General features: G+C 47.5%; 1 protein-coding gene across 2 annotated transcripts; it reads right to left on the minus strand.

Annotated features, from left to right (window-relative positions):
- On the minus strand, positions 1-27,727 carry LOC144149049 (DAZ-associated protein 1-like). 2 transcript variants are annotated; one of them, XM_077680597.1, is made up of 8 exons: positions 27,212-27,727; positions 27,057-27,128; positions 26,847-26,948; positions 26,718-26,763; positions 25,635-25,717; positions 25,022-25,163; positions 4,618-4,922; positions 1-2,869 (listed from the first exon to the last, which is right to left on the minus strand). In XM_077680597.1, exons 1-8 carry the CDS (start codon positions 27,320-27,322, stop codon positions 2,471-2,473), a joined length of 1,260 nt encoding a protein of 419 aa, XP_077536723.1. In that variant the 5' UTR covers positions 27,323-27,727; the 3' UTR covers positions 1-2,470. The 2 variants fall into 2 exon arrangements, with proteins under 2 accessions (XP_077536723.1, XP_077536724.1); XM_077680598.1 differs by having other exon boundaries at positions 2,751-4,922; positions 27,212-27,724.

A 27,727-nucleotide genomic window follows, 5' to 3' on the forward strand; every position in this document is an offset into this window, starting at 1 on the left:
CAATGTCTCCACTGATCTCGTTAATTCTCTGGGCGACTATGTTTTGAGAGAGGCTTATTTTCTCGAATGTCTTTTTCATGCTGGGACAGGTAGCATCAGCGACTCCGAGCAGGCACTGCTTCACGAACAGGCCTTCAGTGAAGGGCTTGGATGATTTGGCGATAAGCTCAGAAATGACGAAGCTTGCCCTTACAGTTTCGTCGCTTGCTTTGGCAGCCTTTTTGAACAGGTTTTGCTGCTTTCCCAACGCCGCCTTCAGTTGAGTCACGGTGTGCTCGCGAACGTCGCCAGTAAGAGCACCATACTTCTCGTGATGGCAAGACATGAAGTGGCGTCGAACATTGTACTCCTTCGGCACAGCCACAGTCTGGTGGCAGACTAAGCACAACACCTTGTCTCTTGATTCCGTGGAGAAATAAGAAAGTTCCCATCGCTTCTGAAAGCACCTCTTCTCGTCTTCCACTTTGCGTTTTGAAGACTGCTTGGACAACGACATTGTTGCCCGTTAGACTTCCACAGCAGAAACCTCCGTCGTTTGCAGATCTTTCAAAAAACAACAGGTCAGAAAGACACCTGTCACATTTACGGAGGCGACAGGCGCGTAGGAGCACAATTATGTAGTGCGCTCTATCATGAATGATCTTTAGTAATGATCTCAGGATCAACACCGACAAAACAAAGGCAATTCTATTTCACCTCCGACATAAAAATTTCACATTGCTTCCCATTCATATAGATAATACCGAAATCGAAATAGTAGCGCATTTCCAAACTAGGTGTATACTTTTCAGAGCATATGTCCTGGGATAAACACATCAGTTACCTAAACGGGAAATTATCGGTTGTGACTGGCTGTATGCGGAAACAGTACTTTTGTTTTCCCATATCTGTTAATATCATTTTATACAATGGTCTCTTTTCACCTCTATTGAATTATGGCGTATTAGTGTAAGGCACTACCACTCTTCAAAACATAGGAAAACTACTCCTTATGCAGAAACGAGTTATCCGAATTGTAAATAAAGCACCTCCGCTATCCCATACAAGTAGTCTGTTTCATGACCTTAAAATTATCAATGTAAAATCCATTTAAGTTATCTCAGAACTTTAATTCAGAAACAGCCAGAAACGTTGGCACAATGGCCGAACTTGCGAAACTACGAAAAAACGTCATTTCTTATGCAACCCGCAGTCCTAGAGCAATGGCAAGTTGACACGTGCCGCACAAATTATGGAAAGCAAATGCTGAAATTTTGCCTCCCTTCAATGCTCAATCGACTTTATTGCGAACATGGAACTGATATTTTTACAGTCTCTTTTAAAGATCTGCGTAATGCGTTTTTGTAATTGTCTCATAGACCTCCTGTATATATATTTTTTTTCATTGTATTCTGTTTCTCCTTTGTTATCAATGACATTTATATGTTGCTGCAATCCCGGATTAACTATTGTTCTTAGCGTCACACATTATGGAATGCCGTACTGACCTCCTGGTGCACACAAAAATCCTTTCCCTTATCTAGTCACTATAGTACGGTCTCTGTTCTTTGTTGTAGTTTTTTTTTTTTACAAAAGTGGCGCTCTGCTTCTGTACGCGAAAAACATGTATAATTGCTTTGTTGCCAATATGAACACGGCCTCCCGTTACTCTCCACTGTGTGCCATGTGGGGGGCACGGACCTCTGTCAAGCCTTTGTATGGCTTTTTGTCTGTGCCTCCAAACATCCTTGATGTTGAAATAAACTGAATTGAATTGAATTTAATGATTGACTTGGGGCGCCGCTACCTTTCCCAGTGCTGTCAACAGGTTGCGAGTCGGAGGATAAGCGCTTAGTTTTCAGTCTCGATATGGGGCGTTTGATGTCTGGAAGTACACAGTTTCGACGTGCAATGTGCAGTCTTTTCCTCAGCAGCACGATGTCGCTCTCTCCCAGGCCATAAATAACGCTGCGACCCGCCCCTAAACGCACGTGGGCGCATTTTGGAGTCCGAACCCAGAATCCGACGTGTGGCTGCGCCCTTTTCGCCACATCTGCAGCGAAGTAAAAGTGTTTGACACGAAGACGATCAGGAAAGCAAATATCCGCAAATCCGCATTTATTTATTTATTTGTTTGTTTGTTTGTTTGTACAGCAAGCCTCTATTTAGGCCCAGCACAGTAGGGTGAACAGAACAACTTCGACAACAACAAAAAGACTGATCAACACGTACGAGACTAGCATCGTCCCGGACAAAGGAAGCACATCAAATACACAGCTTACAAAAGTTGATAATTTTCGTAAGAAGTTCTGAAACAGGCGCTACAAGGATGGGATGCACAGACAAGGGCGCCGATTGTATCAAGTGACCATCGCAATGAAACCCCATGCTAGCGCCGATTTAGCTTAGTCACAACCAGCGCATTTCGAAATACGACACGAATCGTGAGATCAGCTGTTCATCGCTGGGCTGAGCAAAATGTGCCCAATGCCTAGATCTCCGCGTTCGAATCTTCTTCTTTTCTTTCTGGTTTTTTTTTTTGTTTGTTGGTTTTTTTTTTGTTTGTTTTTGTTTTTGTTTCCATCGCGATCGCATACGCGGCTACACGCTTCTCGTTGCCGACGGCGCGCATCGACGAGCGGCGTGCCGCGCGCCATGGAGGCCGCGCGCTCCCGTTTGACTTCGGCGCCGCGGAGCGCAGCCGCGGCGGAGAGGAAGCAGACGACGCAGGCGACGCGCCTCCGTTGCCATAGCAACGCGGCGCATGCGCAGAGAGCAGTGGGGGTGAGATCAAGTGCGAAAAACCGCTCCCCTCGTGCTGAAGAGGTGGGGGAGACTGGGGAGACCTCTGTTGTCGCTGTGGCGTGGCGGCCAGCGCTGTGGGGTGTACCTGCCGTGGTGGGGGGCCAAGAAAAACGCTCGGGTCAGCTTTGGTTCAATTCTGGCTGATCCCTCAGTGATACAAACTACTGCTACTTGGCTCACTGTGCAGCGATTCTCAGCGTTGGTTCAGTTAATGTGCCTGTCTCCTTGCAAAACGATTTCTGCACATGCAATTTCCAGATGGCTTTAAATGAAATTTTCTGGTGGGTCCTCAACGATTTCAGTTTTCATCCTTGCCCTCTCTACAGTTATTATGCTGTGCCATAATTGCATGATACTACCTTGATAGTGCATTTGCAGATTTTAAATTTCTCCCCTCACCCTTGCCCTGCAAAGAAAAAGTTAGTTTGCCCCCTGCCACCGTCATTTCTTCAAAACGAATGCACTCAGTCTTGGTGTTGCACACTAGGAAGAAGGAAGAATGTTTGGGCATTTGAGTCTTTATGCAAGGCATGCATTGGTGAGTACTTTTCCAAAGCAGTTGTCTGGCATCATTTGCTTTTTCCCATCAACGCATACCTAGCTTCAGCGCACATAACCCACTTTTCTTTTTTTTTTGTTGTTAGAGACGCATTGCAATCCTGCTGAAACCAGCAATGCGTAACATATAGTAGGAAAGAGGGAATACCAAAATAGTGCTGACACGTCGAACTGCCACAAAAGCCAGCAGTCTGCTTCCCTGCTCAAATTTAAAAACAGCCGCAAAAGCTTGCAGATTCTGGACGTGATGGCACAATGCAAGCAAGTTAACACCCGAAACATCACTAGAATGCGCTCAACTTTTCGAGAAACAGAATTGCTAGAGATGTCTTAAGAATGCCCAGCTTATGTGCGGTGACCACAAATTGCTGTTTTCAACTCATTGTCCGAGTCTCGCTTTGCACGGCGCCCTTGAGTGGTATCGATTGCTTTACAGAACTACTTCACAAGACTGCAGTGGCACTCGCACAAGTAATGACTGCCACTAAAATAACAAAAACACATAAAAAATGAAGCAAAAGTACCATAACAAAAACAAGACAAATGTAACCGAATAACAAAAATGATCTTGCTTGTCATGCAATGGCAAACAACTCAACTGCTGCACATCTATTTATACTTTGTCTGCGTACTCGAATTAGTGTAAATTGGGTTGCTCATCATGAGCCATCATTTTGATGTCGGTCAATGCTGTAGAATGCTCTGAAAATGCCCCCACTTCCTCTAAGTAATGCCACTATCAGCAAAGGCTCCTTCCATAGACTCATACTTGCCCATTTCACAGCTTTCACGTTTGCGCCAATGTGCAACATTGTCTTCCTGTGTATGCTTTTTAAGAAGCCCTGAAGACAAAGTACAACTGTGTTCAATTTAAAAAGAACTAGCCTTTGGTAACTCACTGAGCTCCATTCCAGTCACGAAAGACTCCTTTTTAACCGAGAAAAATGCAAGCAATATTGAAAAGCTTTTAGAATTCCATTCTAAAGTGTTTTAACTGCACGTTAGCATTCAAACGATACAATCGAACAGAACCAGAGGCCCTACTAAAATCTCCAAGTCATGCTTCTTGGCAGTTGATTGGGTTGGGCTGGACAGTGGCCAGTGCTTCATTTATTTTCTGCAATATCTTGTCTCTTTGAAATTTCTCAACTTCATGGCCCCTTTAAAGGACTTTGACATTCAAAACACACCTAGATGCCTGCACTAGATGTACGCAATGAGTGCACCCTAAGTAGCGTGGAGTGATAGTGTGGACCAGCAGGGAACAGTGGTCACCTCGTCGGTGGAGGCAGCCACGATGAAGGTCCTGTTGGTGGCTATTGTGTCGACGTCAGCAGGGAGGTCCCGGCGCGTGCTCTCGGGGCTTCCACCCCGAGAGCCCGCGGGAACCGACTGCGCGGAAGCCAGCGGGCCCTCGCGGGGGGAGGAAGGCCCTGCATGGCCCGTACCTCTCCTCGTTCGGAGGGCACCAATAAAGTCTCTCTCCGCCCAGCCGTAGTTCTCGAAGAGTGCGCTCCACCGGCCGCAGCAGCAACAGCACCGCTCCGGTTCCTTTCTGGCAACCCCCTGGCTCCTGCCATCTTGTTGTGCCAACGTGAAAATGCGGTTGGTTAGTCTGCCTTCTCAATTCTAAAACATTAAACATCTCTTCCTAGAGAAAGTTGAGAGAAGTGCGAAAGCTAAGAGCGTGACCAACCTTCGCTGAAAGTGCGGCCAATCGATCGTCAAACCCTCAAGGACCCAAATCGCCGATGAAGAACGAACCCATGCGACGACTTTTCGGGCACTAAGTAAATGCATCTGCGAAGGATCGAAATGTGTACCGATTTATGAGGTACCATGGTTTATGAGATAGAGGTATGCTGTTGGACTCCTTCTTTTTGATCAATGCATGGATTGGCTTATCTAGAACCACTGCTTTTTCGTGACTTTCAAGAAACCGTTTAAACACAGTGGAAGTCCAGCTTCACGCAAGCGCCATGCGTCCAAAGATTTTATCAGAGCTTTTTGGTAAACCACCTGGTGCATGGGTACACTTGTTAGTTTTTTGAGAGCTGGACGCCATCGGCCCCACTAAAAAAGCTTTCGCTTTAAAATGCATACCTCGGTGTGCGATCAACACTATTTCACTCACTGGTCATACCGTCGCCCCTGAGGTACATGTTTAAGTGCTAAAACACATTTCAGGAAACATCACGGGCCGACATTTGCTGACACACCAAGTCTTGGAGGGAAACCCGCTCAAAAAAACTGTCCTAACCTTCCTTACGAGAGTGTCCCTAAATTTGTCATTTTGTGGGAGGCTGTGCACATCTTTCCAACCTGTTGGAGGCACCGGTATACACGATGGGTGCTGTTCGACACCACTGTACTACTAAAAGGTTCCGCAGTGGTTTGCCCTCGTTCGCTCACCCGAAAGTGCATGAAGTGCTAAAGGTCGGTGGCACCGACATGAGCGGTAAACATTGTCTAATTAGACTCTCAAGTTAGTCTAGAATGCATAGGCCATGCTGCTTCAGCCAATTTCCAACGTGTTTTTAACGAGAACATTGCTTTCGAGGGTGTTGTTTCCCTCAGCTTACGATCCTCCCTGGCTTTTTTTCTGGCAGCAGTTGCGACAACATGCTGGCAAATTTACAGGACTAAATTTTGCAGGTTGCTAACGTGTACAGCTGGTGCCCAAACAAACAAAAATTTGGCATTTGACGGGCAAAAATCATAATTTTGAAGGCTGGTGTAGCTTCAAAACACATTCTAAGCCAGAGTGACTTATTATAGTTGGTGTAGATGCAGCAAGTACGTGGCATTTTCCCCTTTGCTGCCCAGAAAAATGCTGCAGACTTTCGGTAAATATACAATAGATTGCATGGATTCCACGGTGCAGTTGCAGCCGATTTTTTGGTGAAACAAGTTTAGTGCCCCTTTAAGGTGAAAGTGCGTTTCTGTGTGAACGCTGTTCTTTTCTATGTGCAGACCTTTAACATTTTTCCCGCCATCAGAGCGTCAGTGAATCGCAGTGGCCTGTGTTTGTACTACATAATCATCCCTCTCTGAAAGACTTCTAATTATACGAATAGCTGGTCTTTGCAATTGTTACTTCTACAATAGAGCAGTGAGGCATGCAGCTTTTTTTGCACTCGTTATCATTAACTCTTTCATCTTTTTTTTTTCTAGCAAATTTTGTGGGATCTGTAGCTGGATGTAAATGTAGGCACTTGCTTCCTATTCTTGAATGTCAATTCTGGTGCTAGCCGGTGTCTTGAAAACTGTCGGTATCCTAGCGCTGCTTGGATACGTTGCATTCGGTGCTTGTTTATAAATTTAATACCAATTTGCGTTGGAGTGTGCTTTGAGCAAGGGCTGTAGCCAAGAAGCTAATAGTGTGGTTGTGGAGTTTACACCCCTTTCTCCAAAAAAGATTTACACATTAGTTGCATTTCTTTTTTTCTCAGACAGGGTGTCGAACCGGAACCGGAACCGAACCGAAAACCGGAACCGAACCCGAATTTTTGCCCGGAACCGGAACTGAACCGGAACCGTATTTTTCCGCCATTTTGGAACTGAACCCGAACCGGAACGAATTGAAGGAACCGTTCCGAACCGGTTCCGGGGCCTCAAAACTGTGATTTCTAGTTTTCCATCCCGGTACCCTACCTTGCATCCGAAGATATTTTCACCATTTGCCAGACGCCACCACGCAATATTTTGCATAGTCTGCAGTTCCCAAGGCCCATAAGGTTCTCATCTTATTATTACCCTAAATTTAATGTATAGTCCGTATACACTATTAGTTTGCTTTAGGTATTGCCGATCTCCCCAAATTATCTTTTTGCATTTACAATAACTTAAGTTAGAACGCATATTCCGTGGCAACATATCATGGGGTATTCTTTATGGTTTCTATCTGCAGTGTGTTTAAAATCGTGTGAAGTTTTCACGTTGTTAATTCGAATGCATCCGTGTCCGCTTGTGAAGGCCTTCAGGGACCCCATCAACAATAAATCCGTATCTTATACTTATTTTAGTTTGAGTGGACACTTATATAAAAACAGCACTGAGACACAAACACTCAAAGTTCTCTACGTCACCATCACTTTTTCTTGTACAGTGCCGTTGTGTCATTTGGTTACTGCCCTAGGAGAACATAAGAATTGAAAAAAAATAGGGGCCTTCTCATTTTCACTTTTAACGTAAATGCGATAGCATTTCGATGCATGGATTTAAGTCGATTAACGCGGATTAGTGGGTAGACTAGGGTGGTTTAGTGAGATGAGTGAATGAACTAATGTGAATTAGTGGGACTGCGGTGTTGATTAATACGGATTAGAGGAATTAGCGGGTCAGTTAAGGCGGATTAGAGGGTTGGACCAAACATGATATATTTGGGGTCCTTTGCATTTCTAAATTTTGCAGCGTTCTCTTTCTCGACCAATCAGGAAATTTAGTTACGCACAAAATAGCCGGAAAGTTATGTGTCGATCACCTGAATGCTATAAAAGGCCTTTTTTATGTACGTATTACGCTCTTATGTTATTTCTTGCGTAAGATTTACATCTCGCAATGAAGTTAAAAACTAATTGCGTAATGCATGTCTTATATTTACCAAAAGGTTCTCAAAATGTGTATAAATATGAGGTAAGACTAGGAAGCAACTAAACTGAAAGAGAAAAAAAAGGAATGATCAACTGGTTTGATGCGAAAGACACCCGATAGCATTCTCCGATACCTTCTCTTTCTTCGTGCTACCGTTCTGCAGCCTTCCACAGATGTAGCATCTCAACCTCCGAACACAGCCCCTTCCAAGCTGAGGAAGAGGCGATAGCACGTGCGCTTAGCCAAAGGGCCGCCAAAAGTCTAATAACAAACTCTTATCAGGCGTGGCGCAACTTTGCCAATAGTCTATTGCATGTTACAACACTTCGAATGAACAAGCAGAGACCACCAACGAGAGAGAGAGAGAGAGAGAGAGAGAGAGAGAGAGAGAGAGAGAGAGAGAGAGAGAGAGAGAGAGAGAACTCTTTAATGTGGGCTGGAGAGGTCAGCTCTGCTAGCGGCAGTGCTTGCTACGCCAGATGGGGATGATTACAATGCAGTGAAGTGTATGTGAGAGATCGGGAAAGCAGCAATAGAGAGAAAAAAAAAGTTCAATAAAAATCGCACGCAATGTAGTGCAAGGAAAAAACTCGAAATAAAGTTAAGGAAGAGAGATAAAAATTGAGCGAATGGAGCCCAGGAAGCAGAGCGCCTAACAAGAAAAAGGAGTCAAAGCGCACACGACGACGCAAACGCGTACAGACGTAGCCATGCGCACAGTGGAAGAATTACAAAGTTTTGTCTAGTCCTGAATCTCGCAAAAAACGCAGAAGAATTTTTGTCCCTAAATATGAGTCATTGTTGTTGTCCCAGGTCCAAGAAAGTGACACAACTGAAGGCTTGCTCCGCGTCGAACACGAGACAGGCAGCTCGCCGCTCTAAGTCGCGCAGCGGAAAATCGCGGGCATATACACAACAAGTGCTCGGTAGTCTCGCGCACAGCGCACGTGGGGCACAGTGGTGAATCCTCCCACCCTATTTTGAACTTTAAGCTTCGGGTGTAAGCCACGTTGAGACGCAAACGATGCAGTACACCTTCAGACGCTTTGCTTAGGTCGGGTAGAACACGGAATTTACAGAAAGGGTCAATTCCATGTAGAGGTGGATTCCATGTAGAGGGTGCTGCCACTTCAACATTTGCTCTCTCCAACCAGTTTGATAGATAAGGGCACAACCATCCTCTCGAGAGAAAGGAAGCTGTGTCGTGTAACGCAGAGAGTGGCCAGCGCTGGTGGCTGCATCAGATATTATATTTCCTTCTATTCCCGAATGACCAGGAAGCCATTGAAGCACGATGTAATGGCCCGCGTGCACTACCGCTGTGTGGATTTCACTGATTTCGCACACAAGCTGACTGCAGTGGTTGGACAGCCTTCTTAGAGCTTGCAGAGCACCCCGTGAGTCTAAGAAGATCACCCATAGTCGAGCTTGATGTGCACCAATGAAATGAAGGGCAGCCCTTACAGCCGCTAGCTCAGTAGCGATGGATGATGTTTTATGGCTCAGTTTTTTCCTGATTGTGCACTGGATCGACGGAATCCACACGCCAATGGCAGATGATTCTTCGGTCACTGAGCCATCCGCATAAACGTGGGTGTGGCTTGCGTACAGGGTAAATAAATACTCAAGTGTGAAAAACTTCAGTGCAGGTGCGGGCATGGACGACTTTTTGCTTATTCCGGGAATTGTCGTTATTATATTCGATGGTGCAAGTAACCATAGTGGCAATGCTGGCTTCACAGGTCGCTGGAAATTTGCTGGAAGCGAGTCTTTTAATGGGATGCAGTGGTGGCTGCCAGATGATGCGCATGGCACCGAGTGCCGTGGCGTAGTGACGTTCGAAGGCACTCTTGATGTTGAAGCACTGACGCAGAGAGGCACCGAGCTTCCCGCAGTGTTCCAATTGTCGACGTGCATTTGGGAAGACCCAGGCACACGCGTAGAGCTCTCGCCAGCACTGAATCTATGAACTTCAAATTTGTAGAAGACAGTTGATTCAGGGCCGGCAGGCTGTAGCGGAGAAGGCCGAGAAAGAGTGCTTGATAGAGTCCAAGAAGAGAGGACACGGAGCATCCCCAAGATTGTCCACTCAGCATGCGCAAAATGCGCACAAAAGACAAAAGCCTTTCTTTCAGCTGCCGGATATGAGGAGTCCAAGACATTGAGCGGTCAAAGACGACGCCGAGAAATTTGTGACATTTGACATAGGGTATCTGCGTACCTTCTACACTGAGCGTGTATCGTGAGACGTCACGCCGAGTTAACGCAATCGCTGCACACTTTTGAGGGGAAAAGATCAACCCGCAGCATCTCAGGTACTTTCGCACCGCCAGGATCGCTATCTGAAGTACGGCACGAATGTTTCGGCGGTTTTTGCCTGAGGCCCAGATGCAGATGTCATCGGCGTACAGCGAAATATTGACGCCTTGGGGAAGAACCGTTGGCAGGAGTATAAGGCATAAGAGTCGGACTCAAGACGCCGCCTTGAGGAACTCATTGTGTGACAGGATGCTCGGTCGTTGCGCCATCACTGGTGACCATATAGACGTACCGATGTTGTAGGTAATCGCAGAGCCACTGGAACATACGTCATCGCAGCCCTACGAACGTCATCTCTCTTCGGATAGCTTCGTGTGCCACGCTATCAAACGCTGCCTTGACGTCCAAAAAGACAGCTATGGTGATGTTTCCAGCTGCTTTTTGTCGCGAGATATCCACCGCCAGGGAAAGTATGTTATCCGTGTTGCTTCGTCCTCTCCTGAATCCAGACATCTGCGATGGATAAACACCTCGATTTTCAAGGTCCCAAGCAAGCCGATCTAACACCATCTTCTCCATCACCTTGCCAATACAACTTAAAAGTGCAATTGGCCGGTATGAATCTATATCGGTTGCCGGCTTGCCTGGCTTAAGGACCGCAACGATCCGGGCGACTTTCCAGCTGGCCTCAAGGCGCCCTCTCTGCCACGATTCGTTGTACACGGAGAGGAGCTGATGAAGAGCTTTTGGGCCCAAGTGGCGTAGAGCCAAATACGTGGTGCCATCAGCGCCAGGCGAAGAAGACAAATTGAGATTATTCAACGCCCTGGTGAGCTCTTCAACGGTGAAAGGTTCGTCCATCAGCGTCGCATTTGTGGTGGAGTGACAAAACATGGACACCTCCGAGATCACAACGTTGCAGGGAGAAGTGGTGATCTTCATGCAAAATTCTTCTGCAACACTCACTTCACTAACGCCCTTCTGAAGAGCAACCGTCGAGAACGGGTGAAGTGGACTTGACGGGGTTCTTAAGGTGCGAAAAATTTGCCATATACGTGTTAGTGGCTTTCGTGGATCCAGCCGAGAGCAGAACTGGCTCCAGCGCAGTTTAGCGAGCTTGCGGATGTGCTTTTGGACATGTTTCTGCGCACGTCTAGCAGCTCGAATGTCGTCCAGAGACGACGTCTTGCGTGCTCGCCGCTCTGCTCTCCTGCGAAGGGCGCGAAGGCCCTCGTACTCACTGTCTATCGCTGATACTTCTTTGGGAAGCAAACAACGTCTCTCGGACGCAGCCCTCGCGTTAGAGAAAGCGTCAGCAAGCTTTTCATGTGTAGTAAAAGTAGCACTGCCATCGTCCAGGATACCTCTAAACTTCTCCCAATTCATGCTGCACGCTGTGAGTTTTTGCGGACCACCACCAATTCCCTTGATTACTGTATAAGTTGGAAGATGGTCACTGCCAAAGACCAGCCAGGATTGTATGGGCACCAGCTCATAATTGCATCGCCGGCAGACAAGATCACCAACCTCGTGGCTGGACATTTGACCCGCTTAGCCAGCGCTGATGAAGCCGAGCCCGAGCGCATGCATCCTGTATACATACCAGGAAATTAAATAGCACTATAGGCTCTCCCGTAGAATGTATTCCTTCCCGCACAAATCGCTAGCGAATAACCAGGAAAGATTATTCCCTGCACTGCGGATTAACACCTTCCCACACATCACCAGTCTTCCCCTCTTTGACAGGACACAATTCTCTCAATTTCGTCGCTTCTGTGGGGAGCCTGGGAACCTCATACACACAGTAGGCGGCTGCGACAAGTCCACCCTAGATCCACCCAACATACACGTTTCCATAGAGATTTGGGAAAAAGCCTTGGCCAGCTCCTGCCTGGAAGATTAGTTTCTCTTGATGGAAACGACTGTCGACTCTACCCCTTGAATGAGGACGCCTCTCTGAAACTTTTCCTCGATTTATTTAAAGTTCATTTTCCCTCTCTCTGCGAGGGATAATTACTGCTGCTTGTGACTTCACTCAGCTATTATCTTTCGTAGAGCCCAACCGCTCTCACCTGTCGCTGAAGTGCCATTTAGCAAGTTCCTATCTCCGGTGGTTCCCTATCCAATGCCGTCCTGTACACGGCGTCCAATGAGTCATTAAAGCCGTTCTTTCTTTCTAACTGGTGCGTTAGCATATGAAAGATGACCAGAAGGAAATCGCTTTAAACGCCACCAGCCACGCTTGACAGTCGGAGGTTGACGCCGACGCGGGACTGTTTTCGACTTCTAGCAGTGCTAATGATTTCGTGTTAAAGCTAAAGCGCCGTTGAAACAAGGGGTACATGAAAAGCGTAGCAGACAAATCCATTTATTTAAATGCAAAATTATTTGGCTCATTGTGCGAAAACGGGGGTGCATGCGCGCGTGCGTGCCTAGACATTTGGTGGAACCAAAAAAGATGTTGGGCGCTCAGGCTCTCCTGCGCGCCAAAAAGACTTCCCGCTCGCCAGTAAACTACCTGCCTGCCTGGCTGACTGCCAGGCAGGCGATTTTTGCGAGGATGCGTGATTTCGGGACGAGGGGCGGCCCGCCACTAGAAGCCCGGGCGGAGAGGGGAGGCGGCGGAGACGCAAAATACTGTGCCATGGCGACACTCCAGGGTACTAAAAAATTTCTGCAGAAATTCAAACAATTATCTACTAATGCGTAGCATTCCTATACCGCTTGTCCGCAGTGTGAGTTTGTACAGCCAATTTTGTGGTCTTTATAAATCCTGTCCGACCAATTATCTCAATTGACGCTGTTATAATTACAAATGGAATATTCGCAAAATCTCCAATATTGTGGAAATGCAGGCAGTTTTACGGTTCCCAATTTTCCTTAATTGCTTAATATTTTTCTTATTTTATAGTTTTTCAAAATTTCGTTCGACCAATTATTTCCATTTGCGCTATTATAACGATTACATTTGTAACTCGCGAAATCTGCCTTATTGTGGAAATGCAGGGTGTTATACGGTTCGCCAGTTTCCGCAATTATTTTACATTTTTTAAATTTTTTTACAAATATAAATTTTGTTCGACTAATTATCTCCATTTACCCTACATAACGATTACAGGTGGAAATTTCCCGAAATCCTCATTATTGTGGAAATGCAGGGTGTCACACGGTTTACCAGTTTCGGTGATTTTTTTTTTATTTTTTAGTTTTTCATCAATTTTGTGCGACCAGTTATCTCCATTTAACGCTATTATAGCGATTACAGGTGGAACTCCCGCGAAATCTGTATTTTTGTGGAAATGAAGGGGGTTACACGGTCCTTGCTGTGGGCAAAGAATGGTGCGCATTAAAACGATTGTGCACGGACGGGTCGTCTGCTTAGTAGGACGGGGCAATAAGCAGTCTGCAGGGAGGCTGCCCATTACCAGAAGATTCTGGCGAAGATGCCCCGAGTGGGAGGCGTCGGAGGAACCCGTGTGCTGCCCACAGGTCAGGAGGCTAACTGTTTGCCTTCCAGAAGACTGTGGCGAGAACGCATTATTTGGAGACGATGTGCGGCCCGTCACTTGTCGGCGAAGGGAGTGGATCACATGGCTGCACAATGGCTACGTAGAGCCATGCGTTAGAGCGCAGCCCTTAAGCACCCGCTCCTGTGGTTTCACGTTGTCCCTCAGTGTTGGACTCGTTGTAAACGAGAGAACGAAGACGCCACCGAAGATAGAGCTGGCAGGAAAACGGAGGTTGCAAGTATGACGAACGTGTAAGGGGGAGGGCGTAATTCCGTGACCGTGCGAGACGTGCTTCACAGTGGCGACCCCTTACGAGAAAACGACAGAGTATGCCGCGCGCCGTCGTGCATTAGCTGATGACGCGATCACTTCCTGAGGCACAGCATCTATGCGCCGTCGCCGAGAAGACTACAGTTTGCGCTGCACTCAAATTTCGCATTAGTGAGTGTCGTAATCGTCCGTCATTTTCTTCCTCAAGAAAACAACTGCGGGGTATAAAACTGCAGTGTTATGATCCAAGAATAAATTAAATTAAATTATAAAAATGAAAGAAACTAAATCAATAAAAATAAACTTGCGGCCATAAAAAGCAGGGATTTCAAATTCATACAAATATGCAGTCTTTTGTGTCCGAGTCAATTTTTCATTTCGCTTCAGTTAATGTTGTAATCCTGGTTGCAACATTTTGCAGTACATTTTACAGTTAAAGGAACTCTTCAACACTTTAGATCAACGCTTTCACTCTTATTTTCGCTTCTGGAAGCACTGCAAAAGTTATAGCTATTGCCAGCACAGAGGAGCAGTGCTCGTCCTAGCAGACACGCCTTCCGTTTCTGCTTCGCTGTTGTGGTTTTATTTTAATGTCGCAACTTAAGGAAAGCCGGCATATAGCCGCTACATGGCTGTAATTACGTCATTCCAACGGTAGAAGAACGCCAAGACTGGGGAAGAGAGAAAAATATTTCAAGCAAGTTTGTAAGTTATCTGATTGGGACAGAGCAGTATGTCTGAGGGACTTTCCGACTCCCTGATCTAAGTACTGGATGTGTTGGTTGACTACTTTCTGCAAGCATTCACGATTTCGAACAAAGTTGAAAAAAGTGTTGCAGGGTTGCTTATTTTTGGCCAAAACAAACATTTGCACAAAAAAACCTACATTATGGCTTCGTTTTTGAGAAGGAAACCTGACAAGGAAACGAAAACCCAGCACAAAAAAATTAACAGAAAAAAAAAACACGCTTGCTTTTTTTCCCCCCGAACCCGTTCGAACCAGTTTGAACCGGTTCGAACCGGTTCGAACCGGAACGGAATGGTGCGCCGGAACTGAACCCGAACCGAACCCGAAAGGCTTGAACCCGAACCCGAACCGAACCCGAAAAAATTCCGGTTCGACACCCTGTTCTCAGATGTCTCGGTTAAGCCTCCCCCAAAAGTTGTTCCGAGTTTTTTTCAATCCGCAGGTTTTCTGTGCTGCAACTTATTATGAGCTTTCAGGAGCCATACAATGATTGTGAAAATTTGGTGAAAAACCTTATTATACTGCCATGCTTTAAGAAGCCATGAAGAGAAAATACAACTTCGTTTAATTTGAAAGAACTAGGATTCAGTATCTCACTCAGCTCCATTAGAGCCACAAAAGATGTTTTTTAATGATAAAAAAGCAAGAAGTATTTAAAAACTTTCAAATTTTGCGCCACAGTGACGTGTTATGAGCAAGAATGACGTCATACGGGCCAACAATAAAACATAATTTTCAGTGCGTTAACTGCACGTAAGCATTCAAGTGATGCGGTCAAATCGCACTAGAGGCCACATTACAGACGTCCAGTCATGTGTCGTCACAACAGGTCAGTTAAGCGGCCGCCAATCGCACAAACAAGGTTCCGTTATGTCATAGAAAAGTTGCGGGAAATTGTCTTGGGGGTTGCAACTGCTTCACACGTTTTCTTTCATATCTGCGTTATTTTTTCGAAGATTGCGATAGTATTGGTATCATTGTTATCGGGACTAATCAATCTTTCTAATAAACTCAACTTGTATTTTGTCTTCATGGCTCCTTTAAGTAGGTGGAGAAACAGAAATAAACAGAAATGAGTGCTGCCACATTCGTTGGCATCACATATGCTGCACAAAAAGCAGTACCCTGTTGTGTATGCATTCAAGAGTGAACAGAAGTGCAAGCTGCAGTGGAATTTTCTTCCTAGTTTTGACTAGAATGCATTGGTCTGTCAAAAGTCTTATTTTAAGGTATAAACAGGCCATGGAGACAAAATACAAGTTTTGTTCAATAAAGAGACTGCTTTTTCCCCTTAAAGGAGCCATGAAGAGAAAATGCAAGTTGGTTTTATTCGAAAGATTTCGTGTTTTATAGTGCCCCCAGCGCTTGTCCGGATACAAACGGTGCTTTATTCACTGAAAAATTAAACAATTTAGGTTAAAATTTTGATTTTCCCGCTCAATCGTGCGTTTTCGTGGTCCCAAGTGACATCACTGAAACCGACCGCTCTGCAGCCTAGAATACCTTCATTCACGCATCCGCCGTACAGGGTAGAGACACATATACGCTGGCGCCGCCATTTTCGGTTGCTCGCTCGCCGCCGAAGCAAGTCATTGTGTCAAAACCGCGGTAAAATTATCGCCGCAACGCGCGGTTTACTGATGAAGTTTGAATCATATTGTCTGTTTCGCGTTGCTAGGTCTCGTGGGAAACGAAAAGAATATCCACCCTGTACAGCGGTGTTGGTTTGTTCCCGCGTTTCTTTACGTTCCGTAACCTAGATGGCGCCACCATACCGTGGCAAGCGTTTGGTTTGTTTTTGCCCGCATTTAAACCTGGCTTGTTTTTGTTCTGGGAGAAAATATTCGTTCCCTGAAACAGTGCTCGCTCGACAAATGGGGTCACGTAAGACGCCGTTGCTTGTGTCAATCGGCCAGTGTCGTCTGAGACAACCCCAAGCCCCGTAGTGCTGTGCAGCGAAACCAATTCTGAGCGCAGTACGAACAGCAGAACGCATCAGTACTTCTATGTTTACATGTGCTTTCGTAACTTCCACTGTTTGTCCCATCATTCTTATTGCTTTGTAAAGAATGTGCCCTAAATTTAAGCGCAAATCGCTCGTTCGTCTAGTTTGTAAGTTCTACCTAATTTGCGTCTGCTTCTGCCAGCCTCCCCCAATCGCAGAGCTTAGCTCATGTGACGACATAGGTTCTGTTGCGGGAAATGAGCTGGTGGGTCGCATGACCATTCCCGTTTTTCCTAATTATGTAGCTTATTTGAGCGAAGTTTACGTTAAAAGTGGTGTCAGTTTGATTCTAACGAGACAATCTTTTGAATGAACCAAACTTGTGTTTTCTCTTCATGGCTCCTTTTAGGGGGGACGCGGGGATCAGATTGTGAAAAGTGACCAAAAAATCGTTTTTTCGGAAGTCACATTTTCGGATTGCACGTTTTATATTCTATGCGTTCACAAAGTTTCCCTGCCGCAAACGATCGCGAAGTGCCAAAGAAAAATATCTATATCTGCTAAGGTGGCAAAATATTTCCTCAAATGGACGAAAACACGGCAATTTTCGCAGCGCTGTATCTCCGGAACGACGCCACCGGGCGCCGCCATCTTGGTCGCGTTAGATCGGCCGACTCTTTAACTTTCTCTTTCCGGTCGCTCCTTCTGTCATCGCTGGCTCATAAACGCACAGGGCTCGCAAGCTTGGACGTTCCCTGTCTTCCCTATAGGCGGCGTAAAAATCGACGCCCCACGTGACCAACCTAAAGCGCTGTTTTCGACCATCAAGCCCACCAGACGGCGCAGGCAAAATGTTACTTTTGGTATAGAATACAAAACATTCATTCCGTGACTCAAAGAGCCCACACAGTTCGCTTACAATGTGTTATTTAAAAATACTATTAACAAGTTCCGCATCAAACATCCGTTGAGCAAAAATGTACGCAACTTTTTACGAACAGCCGACTGGTGCACCACCTCGTTTCTGAATTCGCAACCACAAAGCCGCCAATTCAAATTGAAACCGCTGCAACGGCCGACCGTTTCAATGTGCGCGGAGCACCGGTTTCGTGACTGTTATTGCTGTTATGTGCTTTTGCGTCCATCAGTTGTTGAGAGGACTGGCAAAACACGGGAATTGAGTGCTTGTGGAATGACAAATGTGGGAAATTCCGCATCGGAAGGCAGCTGTCGAGGCCAGAATATTCGATTCTTCCAACAGAAGGTGAGTGTTATGCACTCCGCTAGAAAGACGGTGCAAAGGAAACCGTTGTCGCCGTCAATACTTCATTTGTGCCCTTCGTTCGAAATCTTAGCGCAAGTGAACGAGTTGTTATGGCAAAAAAAAAATGTTGTCACGAAAGCGACGTACAATTGCAGCGATCGAAATGAAATGATGTCCTGGCCTCTGTAAACTTGCGGATGTCAATAAACGATTTGTTCTCACTTGCTGCTCACTGTGGTCTGTGCCAGTCGAGGCCATCTGGTCACCTGGCGTAACATCACTTCACTAGCGCGGCGCAAGTAAACACGCGACCAGCGTACCAGCCAGGAGCCAGCAGGAGCAGCCACGGCCGGACTCGACGCCCCTTTCGCGCGCGGGAGGAGGAGAGTCGAGTCCGGCCGTGGAGCAGCGAGCCGGCGGCCGCCGTGCGAGGGCAGCCATGTTATTAAGGAGCTCAAGCGGCCTGTGCAAAAAGCATCCGCCATGTTTACAAAGCCGTGTTTACAGCGCCATCAAGCGGGCGTACTGGGTAGTTCACGACGCCGCCACTACGCTTTTTCTGGCACTACAGGCAAAGCTAGACCTTTGCTTCTCTAAAATCCTCCCTGTTCTGTGAAACGCACAAACCGCAGAAAGAGAAAGGTATAGTGAAACGATGAAACCGATAGATTGTAACACGCGATTGGCTGTCCGGCCTCCTTGTTTGTTACGGCTCTCCTGATTGGGCGTCGCCATGACAGCAAAAACATGGCAGCCGCGCTGCTGCGCATTGTACGCTGACTGCGCTCCGCCGATGTTTTCAAAGTTTCCCGGTCGACTCGGTTGCAGTTTACTCGTTTTATCGGTTGCGGTACTGAACAGTGACATTACTGTTACTGTGGCGATAATGCTTGAGATCGTGCGCCAGATAGGGAAGTGCGCGGCTCGAAAGATGCATCGAAAACGTGCCCGCGACATCGCCGTGGTCTGTCCTTGAGTGGGAAGCGCGGTCCGTGCGTCTACAATTGCGGTTCGTGAAGCGAACTTTTGGGCACATTGCGAGCACTGCGATGTTATAAAACACTGAGTTATTGCTGTGTTTCACAACGAGCTCGCGAGCTTCGAGAATGGAATGACCGACTCAGTGGCGTTGCTGGGTAAACTGGCACCCGGGGCCCAGAAAATTTGTCTCCCCCTCACATATACAAAACAATTATTAATAATAAAACTAGTGTTATTGTTATTATTGATAATATTAATGTCTTCTATTGTTAGCGTATCAAGGCTGGTTCACACTTGCGACTGTAGCTACCGAAAGCGATTTTTGTCACTCGGCATTGCTCTCATCGCACGACAAGAGCGATTGGTCTCGACAAATTTTGTCTCATTTGGATACCAATGTAAAAAAAAAAACTTTTTGCAGCTACTGAATGCATGGGTTTCGAAACGTCAATGCTAGCATGCATATATGCGACATGTGATGCGAAATGTAGCCACAGGATACTGGATGTGTAGTTATTTATAAAGAACTGGCAATATATTAGAAAAGTAAGCAGCAAGATAAGAAGCCGTGTGTTATTTAGGCAATGATAGCTACACGAGCTTGGTTTAGAGAACCCCAGACGACGACTCTGGTGCAGATCTTGATACACAACACCGACCTTTTCAGTGAATTAGGCATCGATAAAAATCCTAACAGTAAGGAGCATCATGGTGTGTCACTCTTGAGCACGAAAATACCATTAGCGGCTGAGAAAGGAGTGGCCAAGAGCTGCTTGCGGCATCACAGGGTGTAATGCGCAAAACCAAAGTAGGGTAGGGGAAAAGTGAAGGCTCGTATGTCGCAGTGTGAGAGTACCACATCTTACAGTCGATACCAAGCGAATGGATGCCTGCAAGAGCAATGGAGGTGTGAGAGAGTCTTGGACCTCGTCGGAAAACGACACTGTAAGGTGGTTGCCAGAGGCGTTCGGAAAGCTTTGTAGCCCGCTGGGCCGACTAAATCATGCAGACGTCCCGCGGGCCTGGAGGAGGGTGGCCAGCAATGATAGGGCTGTTTAAAGGCAACACATGCAGTACAAATAGTCGCTTCATTTGCATCAATTTTCCTGTGTCTAGGAACACACCTTGAACAAATTATGCTTGAAGGACCACAGGCGGAGCCTATTCCTCCCCCTGAAGGCTGGGGGAGGAATAGAAGTTGTCCCAGCAAATAAACAACAGCCGGACTTAAAAAAAAGCTATTTCCAAGTATTGTGCAGGAAAAGTGGTATAAAATGTGAAAGAAACGGCCACCAGGGAACATTTAGCGGGGAAAGAGACGACTGGCCGTACATGAGTCGTCTAAGCGGCCAGTGCACGGCTAGTAGTGTGGATGTTTGTCTGCGACAATGTTGTCGTTTCCTTTCGTAAGTTGTAAAAAGATTCCACCACACATTTGCAAATAAGTTAATTGACATTGGCATCTTGGGAAAACGAACACAGTATAAAGTATAAAATGTGAGGTTCGGGCTTACCAGTGAAGCAGCCACCAGCCAATGGAGGAAATCTGAATCGAAGGAGGTTACGAAGCGATAAAGAAAGAACTCTTGAGTAAAATATCAGATTCGTACGGGCCCGAGTGTATCAGCGCCACACGCTGGCTCACAACTGTTCGGTCGCGCCCATCCCGATGTGTTGGTGACAACGATTTCATTGACGTCGTTGTACAGTCGACTAGCTCAAGACAGATCCTAGATGAAACAACCTTTTCCCAGTAGCTGAAGAAATAGTATCATCCTCTCCAACCAAAAGTAATAACCAAGAACAAGACGTTTGGGACCCATCTCGATTCCCTCTTCTTTCAGGGGAGACTGGGGTCGCGTTGTAGCGCCGGTCACTCACAAAGCGCCTCGCTGTGGAGCGCGGTGCCCGCATGTACACAAGTGGGAGGATTCAGAGGAAAGGATTTATGTTCTTTGCATCTTTTCCTCTAGCAGGTCACGCTTCTGGAGCGTTTCACCGAAGTCTCTTTTGCGGTTTGATGTTTTGCAGTACTGGGCGACAGTTTTGCAGCCGGACGTGGTCGTTGTGCTGCCTGAGTCGTTCCAGTAGATTTTTCCTCCCCAATGCATGGGGAGGGGCACTCAGCTCAAAAATCTTGTATACGACACCGGGCAACCTGTCCTTTGTTGCACAATCAAACAGGAACCGGAACTCGTGCCGAAACCGAGACGGCGGCCATTTTAAAAATACTAGTAAAACCTACTGCACCCGCAGCCCTAGTCATGGAATCGCCTGATCCGGAGAACAAAACTCTCGCCGAGAAGCTCGGGCTTGCATTTAACAACATCACACCACTTGAACGCTCAATGCTTCTAAGTGCACGAGCGGCAGGAGTTGTGGGATACGCGGATGGACCGGAAAGCGACCATTCCGCGATAGCCACAACAGACGAACGCTCAGCCGTCGGCACCGCTGCCTTGTCAGCCCCGTCGCAACGGACGAATACAGACTGGTACATATGTGCCGTATTTTTATTATGGTTAATAGTTCAATTTCAGTTGCAGTATCGCTTATTCCAGTTGGCCGGTGTCGTGTATGGAAAGCCGTTTGCGCGAGCTCTCTGCTTCGACCAGAAAGATACGAGCGTCAATGCGCGGTGTGTACGGCATTTTTTTCCCCCAAGGTCAGAGCGCTTTGACGGCGATTTGACGAAGTCGGCGACGAGCGCCAGCATGTCCCAGGATTGAGCTGACGTAAGGGTCCCTGCCGTAATCAAGTTCCTCGGAAATGAAGCGAGCACACTCGTACTTCCTTTAGCTCTCTTTCTCCTCCGTTTGCAAAGTTCACAAAACGTTGCCACTTGCTTCGCCGAGGTTCTTCGTTGGGCAGCACATGAAAGGAGATCTCCTCACCGGCGGGGATGTCGCACTCCCTCGACGATTTGCCCGTACTACATGGGCATTTCAAAACGTAGCAACGAAATTTCGTTCTAAAGTACTCGAACAAACTGAAGTTTTCAGTGGTTGTAAACTGGAAACGAGCTCCTGACAATAGCAGCAAGCCAACACCATTCCGAAACTGCGACGACTGTCACTATCTCGTCGCTGCTTGCTGTTCCTTACTCCCCTCGTTTCTATTTTTACCTTTGCTCGTTGGCGATATGACGGCCAACCTCCTGTGAAAGGATTACGATACCAAGCAAGGTCGCGGCTGTGCTTGCTGGGACGGTTCGTTGGCCCCGAAGAGCCTCTAACCCGAAAATTCGTCTGCGCGACGGTGGCGACGGCGAGATGTCGAGTTCGGCTGGCGGTAGTTTCGTACGCATTGGCGTACACGCTTGCGTGTTTATTCGGAATTTCAACCGTTTACTCCACCGTTCTTAGTGTCATAAAAGGAATGTGCAGTATGTTTCACGGGCATATAGCTCACGATGCTCTGTAAGCCCTGCCTAACATGCGTTTGCTTTTGCCGGCCTCCGCCAATCGCAGAGCATTCTCGTGTGACATCATAGATTCTGTTGCGGGAAATGAGCTGGTGGGTCGCATAGTCATTCCCTTTTTTCCTAATTATGTAGCTTATTTGAGCGAAGTTTGTGTTAAAAGTGGTGTCAGTATGGTTCTAACGAGGCAATCTTTCGAATGAACCAAACTTGTGTTTTCTCTTCATGGCTCCTTTAAAGGGAAGCTGAAGCGCTTTCCAAAAAAATTGAGTTAGATTAACAGTGATGTAGTTTCTTTCGCGCTGATTCTGAATATCACATTGAAATTTATCGTACATGAGTCCAAGTGGCAGTTATCTTGCAAAAAGCGCGGCCCCGTTTGAAAGACGCGCGCTTTTCGTCTTTTAACGCCCCTGATTGGTTGCGCCCGTCATGACGTCAAAGGAGGACACCCTTCGGCCGCGCGGGTTGTCGGAAGCATTGCGAACGATCGCACGGTCGCCTTTGCGGCGATTTAGCTTGCAGTCTAATTTTCGCACATGACTGGAAGTTTGTTTTATAATTTCCCGTGCTGTCGGTTCAATTATCTTGGAGCTTAAATTTGCTTTACACGACAGAGAACCCCAAAGCAGTGACTGTGACGTCGACTAGTGGGTTCCATCAAAGTATTTTTGAATTAGGCAACCAGCATAGGGGGATTTTATACCTTATGTTAATATTAGGTACTGCCTTAACTGTTTCTTATTATACACAAAACCATTTATGCCGAAGATTAATGGGCGTTTTATAAACAATCTACCAGTGAAAAGCACGTACGTGCACTGCGCGAAAAAATAGAGTTCATGCGCTGTAAACGTATATGCGAGACACATCTTGCCGGTACACGCATAAACCAACAAGCAGACTCTGCTTCCGCATTTCCTTTGTTCGTTGTCGCCCACCCCAGCCCCGTTACTCATCCCCGTATACAGACCCACACGCGCGCGCCATTTCGGCAGCGGCGCTACGACGCCTACGCGATTGCTAGCTGCACTTCGATGAGTGGCGTCTTACTGCTTCACATGCATTTATTCTGAAAACACTGCAGCATACTAGTGCCTGCTCAGCATTATTGGCTGTAGTAGGGCTTGATTTTCGCTTGTGCGTTGCACATTCTGCTACAATATTACGGCTACATCGTTATAATTAATGGACCAGTCGGACAAGTCAGTTACGTTGTAGTTACGTTACTTTAGGTAACAATCACCAAACGTTTGTGATAATGAATCGTTGGCCTGTTTCAGCATTTCTAAATTTAAGCATTTACCGCGCTAGTCGGACAGAGGCAGTATATTTACTCTTCGCTCCTAAATTTTTTAGTATCATCATTATATATTTCACCGACTATCACTGGAGAACACTTGAGGTTATATTATGCAGCCACGCGGAATCTTGGGCAAAAAATTAGGCCCCGCAGTCAACACAAATTATGGCACGGTGGTGGTTCGGAGTGGTTTTTTTTTTAATTCCAGACAAACATCACCTTATCGTGACATGTATACTTGCAAAATAAGTAATCTGGTTGTCTTGGTTCTTTTACTTTGTAGGAATACCGTTTCCTCTTAGCCGGGAGAGAACTTCTATCAGGATTGGCCCCGTGTTTTAGTTTCGCCAAAAAATTGTTTTTTTGAACACTGTCCTGAGCCCATAGGGAAAGAAAACCGACGTGTTTAACGAAACAAGTATTTCCTGAACAAATGTGACTTGGTTTCTGGAATGGAACGAAACATCCCCGGCCAAAGTACAGCAGTATTCCCCATCCTTCCTATATCTAGAATCTAATGTGAACATTCACGTCCGTCGCATCAAAAAAAAAAAAAAAAAAGACCGCATTGGATCGGTTTACAAAGTATTTAACGTAGTGTAGTACATTCTCTGTCATCAAGCACAGCCACCTCGGCTGTCGCTTCCGTATGTTATCAAGCATTCCGGCGTGGCATTATTCTGCTTAGGAATACGGCACGATAACGTATGCCTCGTTTGGCGTTCGTGCACACTTTTTGAACACGAAAATTGTACAAATGAGTGCTATCAACCACAACAACAAGTATCATTCACAAGGCAACACGTCGAAAAGAGCATGGCCGAGGCGGCCGATCCGGCCGGAAGTCCAGGTATGACGTTTTTCAGCCGGTTTTCGCCCGCGCTCTTCGGTCTTCCGGCATCGCGCGGCGAGATGGGGGCGGGGCATCGGGCCACTTTTGTTTGCTCATTGCGCCGCTTCTATTGCATGTATTGCGAAAATATTTCGTACACATGAACTATTCAATGTGTACTTGCTGCTAGTCAACTTTTCTTTTAATTCTAAAACCGCTTCACCTTCCCTTTAAAGAACCCTGTAGGTTCCAAGCGTGCAGGAAAAATGACAACTGCCAAAGATTTATGGCAACTAGTGTGGCACGCTGTAGTCAGTGTGGCCGTAGCGTCTATAGGAACCAGGAGCCCGAAATTTCATGAACCTCTACGCGTACACACACAAACTCGTCTGCACTTTCCCAACAAATGTTTGTCAGCTTTTGCTTCCCTCAAAAGGAAATGGGCCGACCGATAGACCAGCTTGACCCACAGACCACACTGCCACCGCTGCACGAATTGGGGAAGCGAAACAGCATAGGTGCCGGGTGCGGCCTGACCACGTGTTGCCACTCACCCTGGTATCCCGAGTTGCCACCGCCGTTGGAGGATCCGCATCCCCACTGCTGCTGCTGCTGCTGGCCGCCCCAGCCGTCACCGCCGCCCCCAACCGTGGGCAGCCGGCTCTCCCTGCAGGGCTCGGCCCGCTTGCACTCCACCTGGGCAGGGATCATGTGCCACTTCAACAGCCCCACAGGCAGCTCTCAATGTGCGACAGCTGAGGGCAGCTCTCAGATGTCCTAGTCTGCAGCTGAAGAAACCCGTTTCGCAACCACGGCCCCGGTAGCGCAGCATATGCACTGCACCACTTCCAATGTTATGGTTTGCAGGGCTGAGCTGGCCGAAAGTATGAAGCCATTATGCTACGGGCAGAGACTGCAGTTTCCTTCTGCGCTAGTGATATTTGGTTGGTCTTTATTGAGCAAGCTAGTGAGCAGCCATGGGAGTACAATGTTGTTCTCCAATCTGCTTTTACACAAACATGTGCCCTTAGTAGCCCTAACAAATGTGTTTATTCACAGAAATGCTAACCAAGGCTGTGCACAAATGCCACCAGTGGGTCTCGGTCACACTAGCACACACACACCTGGGCACACCATCACATGCCATTGGCAATGCGCCGAACGTACCTGCTTGCCGCTTATGTGGACGTAGCGCTGACTGGTCAGCTGGTTCACCGGGTCTTCCGAATCAAAGGTGACAAATCCAAAGCCTGCAAACACAAAGGCACGGGCCTCAGCACAGCTCTGCCAGCCAGGCAGCATCGGGCAGAGCACTGCGCGACCCTCCCTCCCCGCTTCCCTAGGTCTTACTCAGTGGCCAATACACACAGGTATGCAGGGGATGGATTGCTTAGTGGGCTAGGAGCATGCCTGGTTTCCAGTAGTTACCCTTGCAGCCCAGCATGTGCTGTCATTGCAAGCGAGTGCCTCTCCTGGGCGCGCCACTCCAATGTCCCGGTTGTCTCGCAAAGACCCATGTGTGGGGTAGGGCCACTCGGCCTTTGCTCTGCCAGGCACTTCCGGCTGCACTTGGGGGATGGGTGGGGGGAACTTACCACTCAGCGACCCCCCAAAACAGAGCACACACAGAGAAAAGCAGCAAAGGGGAAAGAGAGGAGGAGACAGAGAGAGAACAGTTCAAGGGTGGTTGTTTCGGGGGCCCTGGCAGCCAGGCTATGTAGATGACAGAATAACTAAGAAATGTCCTATATGTTAATGCTCCTTATTGACTACAGTCTCACGCCATTTAGCGCCAGGGGGCGGTCCGTCCATCAAGAATGCATTTTGCAGGGGCTGAAGGCGGCGGCAGCACTTTTTCGTAGGCGCTTGCTCGCACACTGAAACAAATCATTTGGGGCCTGCACCCTCCTGCAAAACCAGAACAACAGCACTGTCTGGCTCCCTCAAGAGCGTCTTGGTCTTCACCCTAGCCGGCTAGAAGAGTTTCCGGCAAAGCAAGCCCCGCGTTGCGCTGCTGAGCACGAGGTCGCGGGTTCGATTCCCGGCCGCGGCGGTCGCTTTTCTGATAGAGGCGAAAAGCAAAAACGCCCGTGTGTACGAGATTTCGGCGCACGATAAAGATCCCCAGGTGGTCAAAATTAATCCGGAGCCCTCCACTACGGCGCGCCTCATCGCCTTCGTTGCGTCGGCGCGTTAAACCTTACAATCAATCAATCAAAGCAAGCCCCGTCCATGGCGGGGGACACTCACCTCGCGACCACTGCTCTTGGTCGTGCATGATCAGAGTCTCTGTCACCTGCACAAGGAGGAACAGGGGCGTCACAACCGGGCGGGAACAGCAGCAAGCGCACACACAACCGAACACGGCGTAACGTTCACCTTCCCATACTCGGAGAAGAAGGCGTGCAGGTCTGTCTTCGTCACCGTGGCAGGGAGGCCCCCGACAAAAATCTTTGTAGTGCTGCCTTTGCTTTGACCACCCTGCAAAACACCCGTCACATCAAGCGACTCAGTGTTGTGGCACAGCCCACAGCCACACCCTTGAAGTGTGATGGGACCCTGTCCAAATGGGATCCCAAAGACACTCACCCTGCCCCCAAAACTGCCGCCGCCACCTCCGGCACGGTTAGCGCTGCGGGGAATACATGACTTGGGATCCACCTGGGCAAAGGACGCGGTGTGATTTACACTGCCAATGCACAGCAAGCGGGGATAAACAAGCAAAGGGGGAGGTTGCCACTGACCGTTCGCCCATCCAGCTGGTGTGGTCCACCGGCCAGCACAGTGGCAACACAGCTGGGGTCCCGAAAGGTGACAAAGCCAAAGCCACGAGAACTGCCAGTCTTATTGCGCATAACCACACTGTATACCACTTCGCCAAAGCGGCTGAAGTAGCTGCGGAGGCCATCTGGAGAACAGAGGAACGCCACAGCAACGCATTTTCCAGGTTAATAATTTACTTCGCAGTACAGAACATCACCGGCTTGTGACAGAGGCATTCTATTGAACGGACATACTGCGTGGAAACTCCCGTTCCGCCCCGTATCAAACGTTCATGTCATTTTCGAGAAACAAGTCTGGCTATGCTCGCAGCAGAACACAAACTGTGCTTTGAACACAACACAGCTTGCCATGGGCGATCAAACCTGATCCGCAGCCAGCCCTTTGGTATGGAGCACCTCGTTCAGACCTGATGCTTCACGGGGGGCAAATATGCACACATTTTAAGAGCCAATGGACAGTCACAACATAGGCGGAAG

The sequence above is a fragment of the Haemaphysalis longicornis genome, unplaced genomic scaffold (genome assembly GCF_048455015.1).
Source record: "Haemaphysalis longicornis isolate Haplotype H1 unplaced genomic scaffold, Haemaphysalis longicornis Haplotype H1 scaffold_8, whole genome shotgun sequence".
Taxonomy (NCBI): Eukaryota; Metazoa; Arthropoda; class Arachnida; order Ixodida; family Ixodidae; genus Haemaphysalis; species Haemaphysalis longicornis.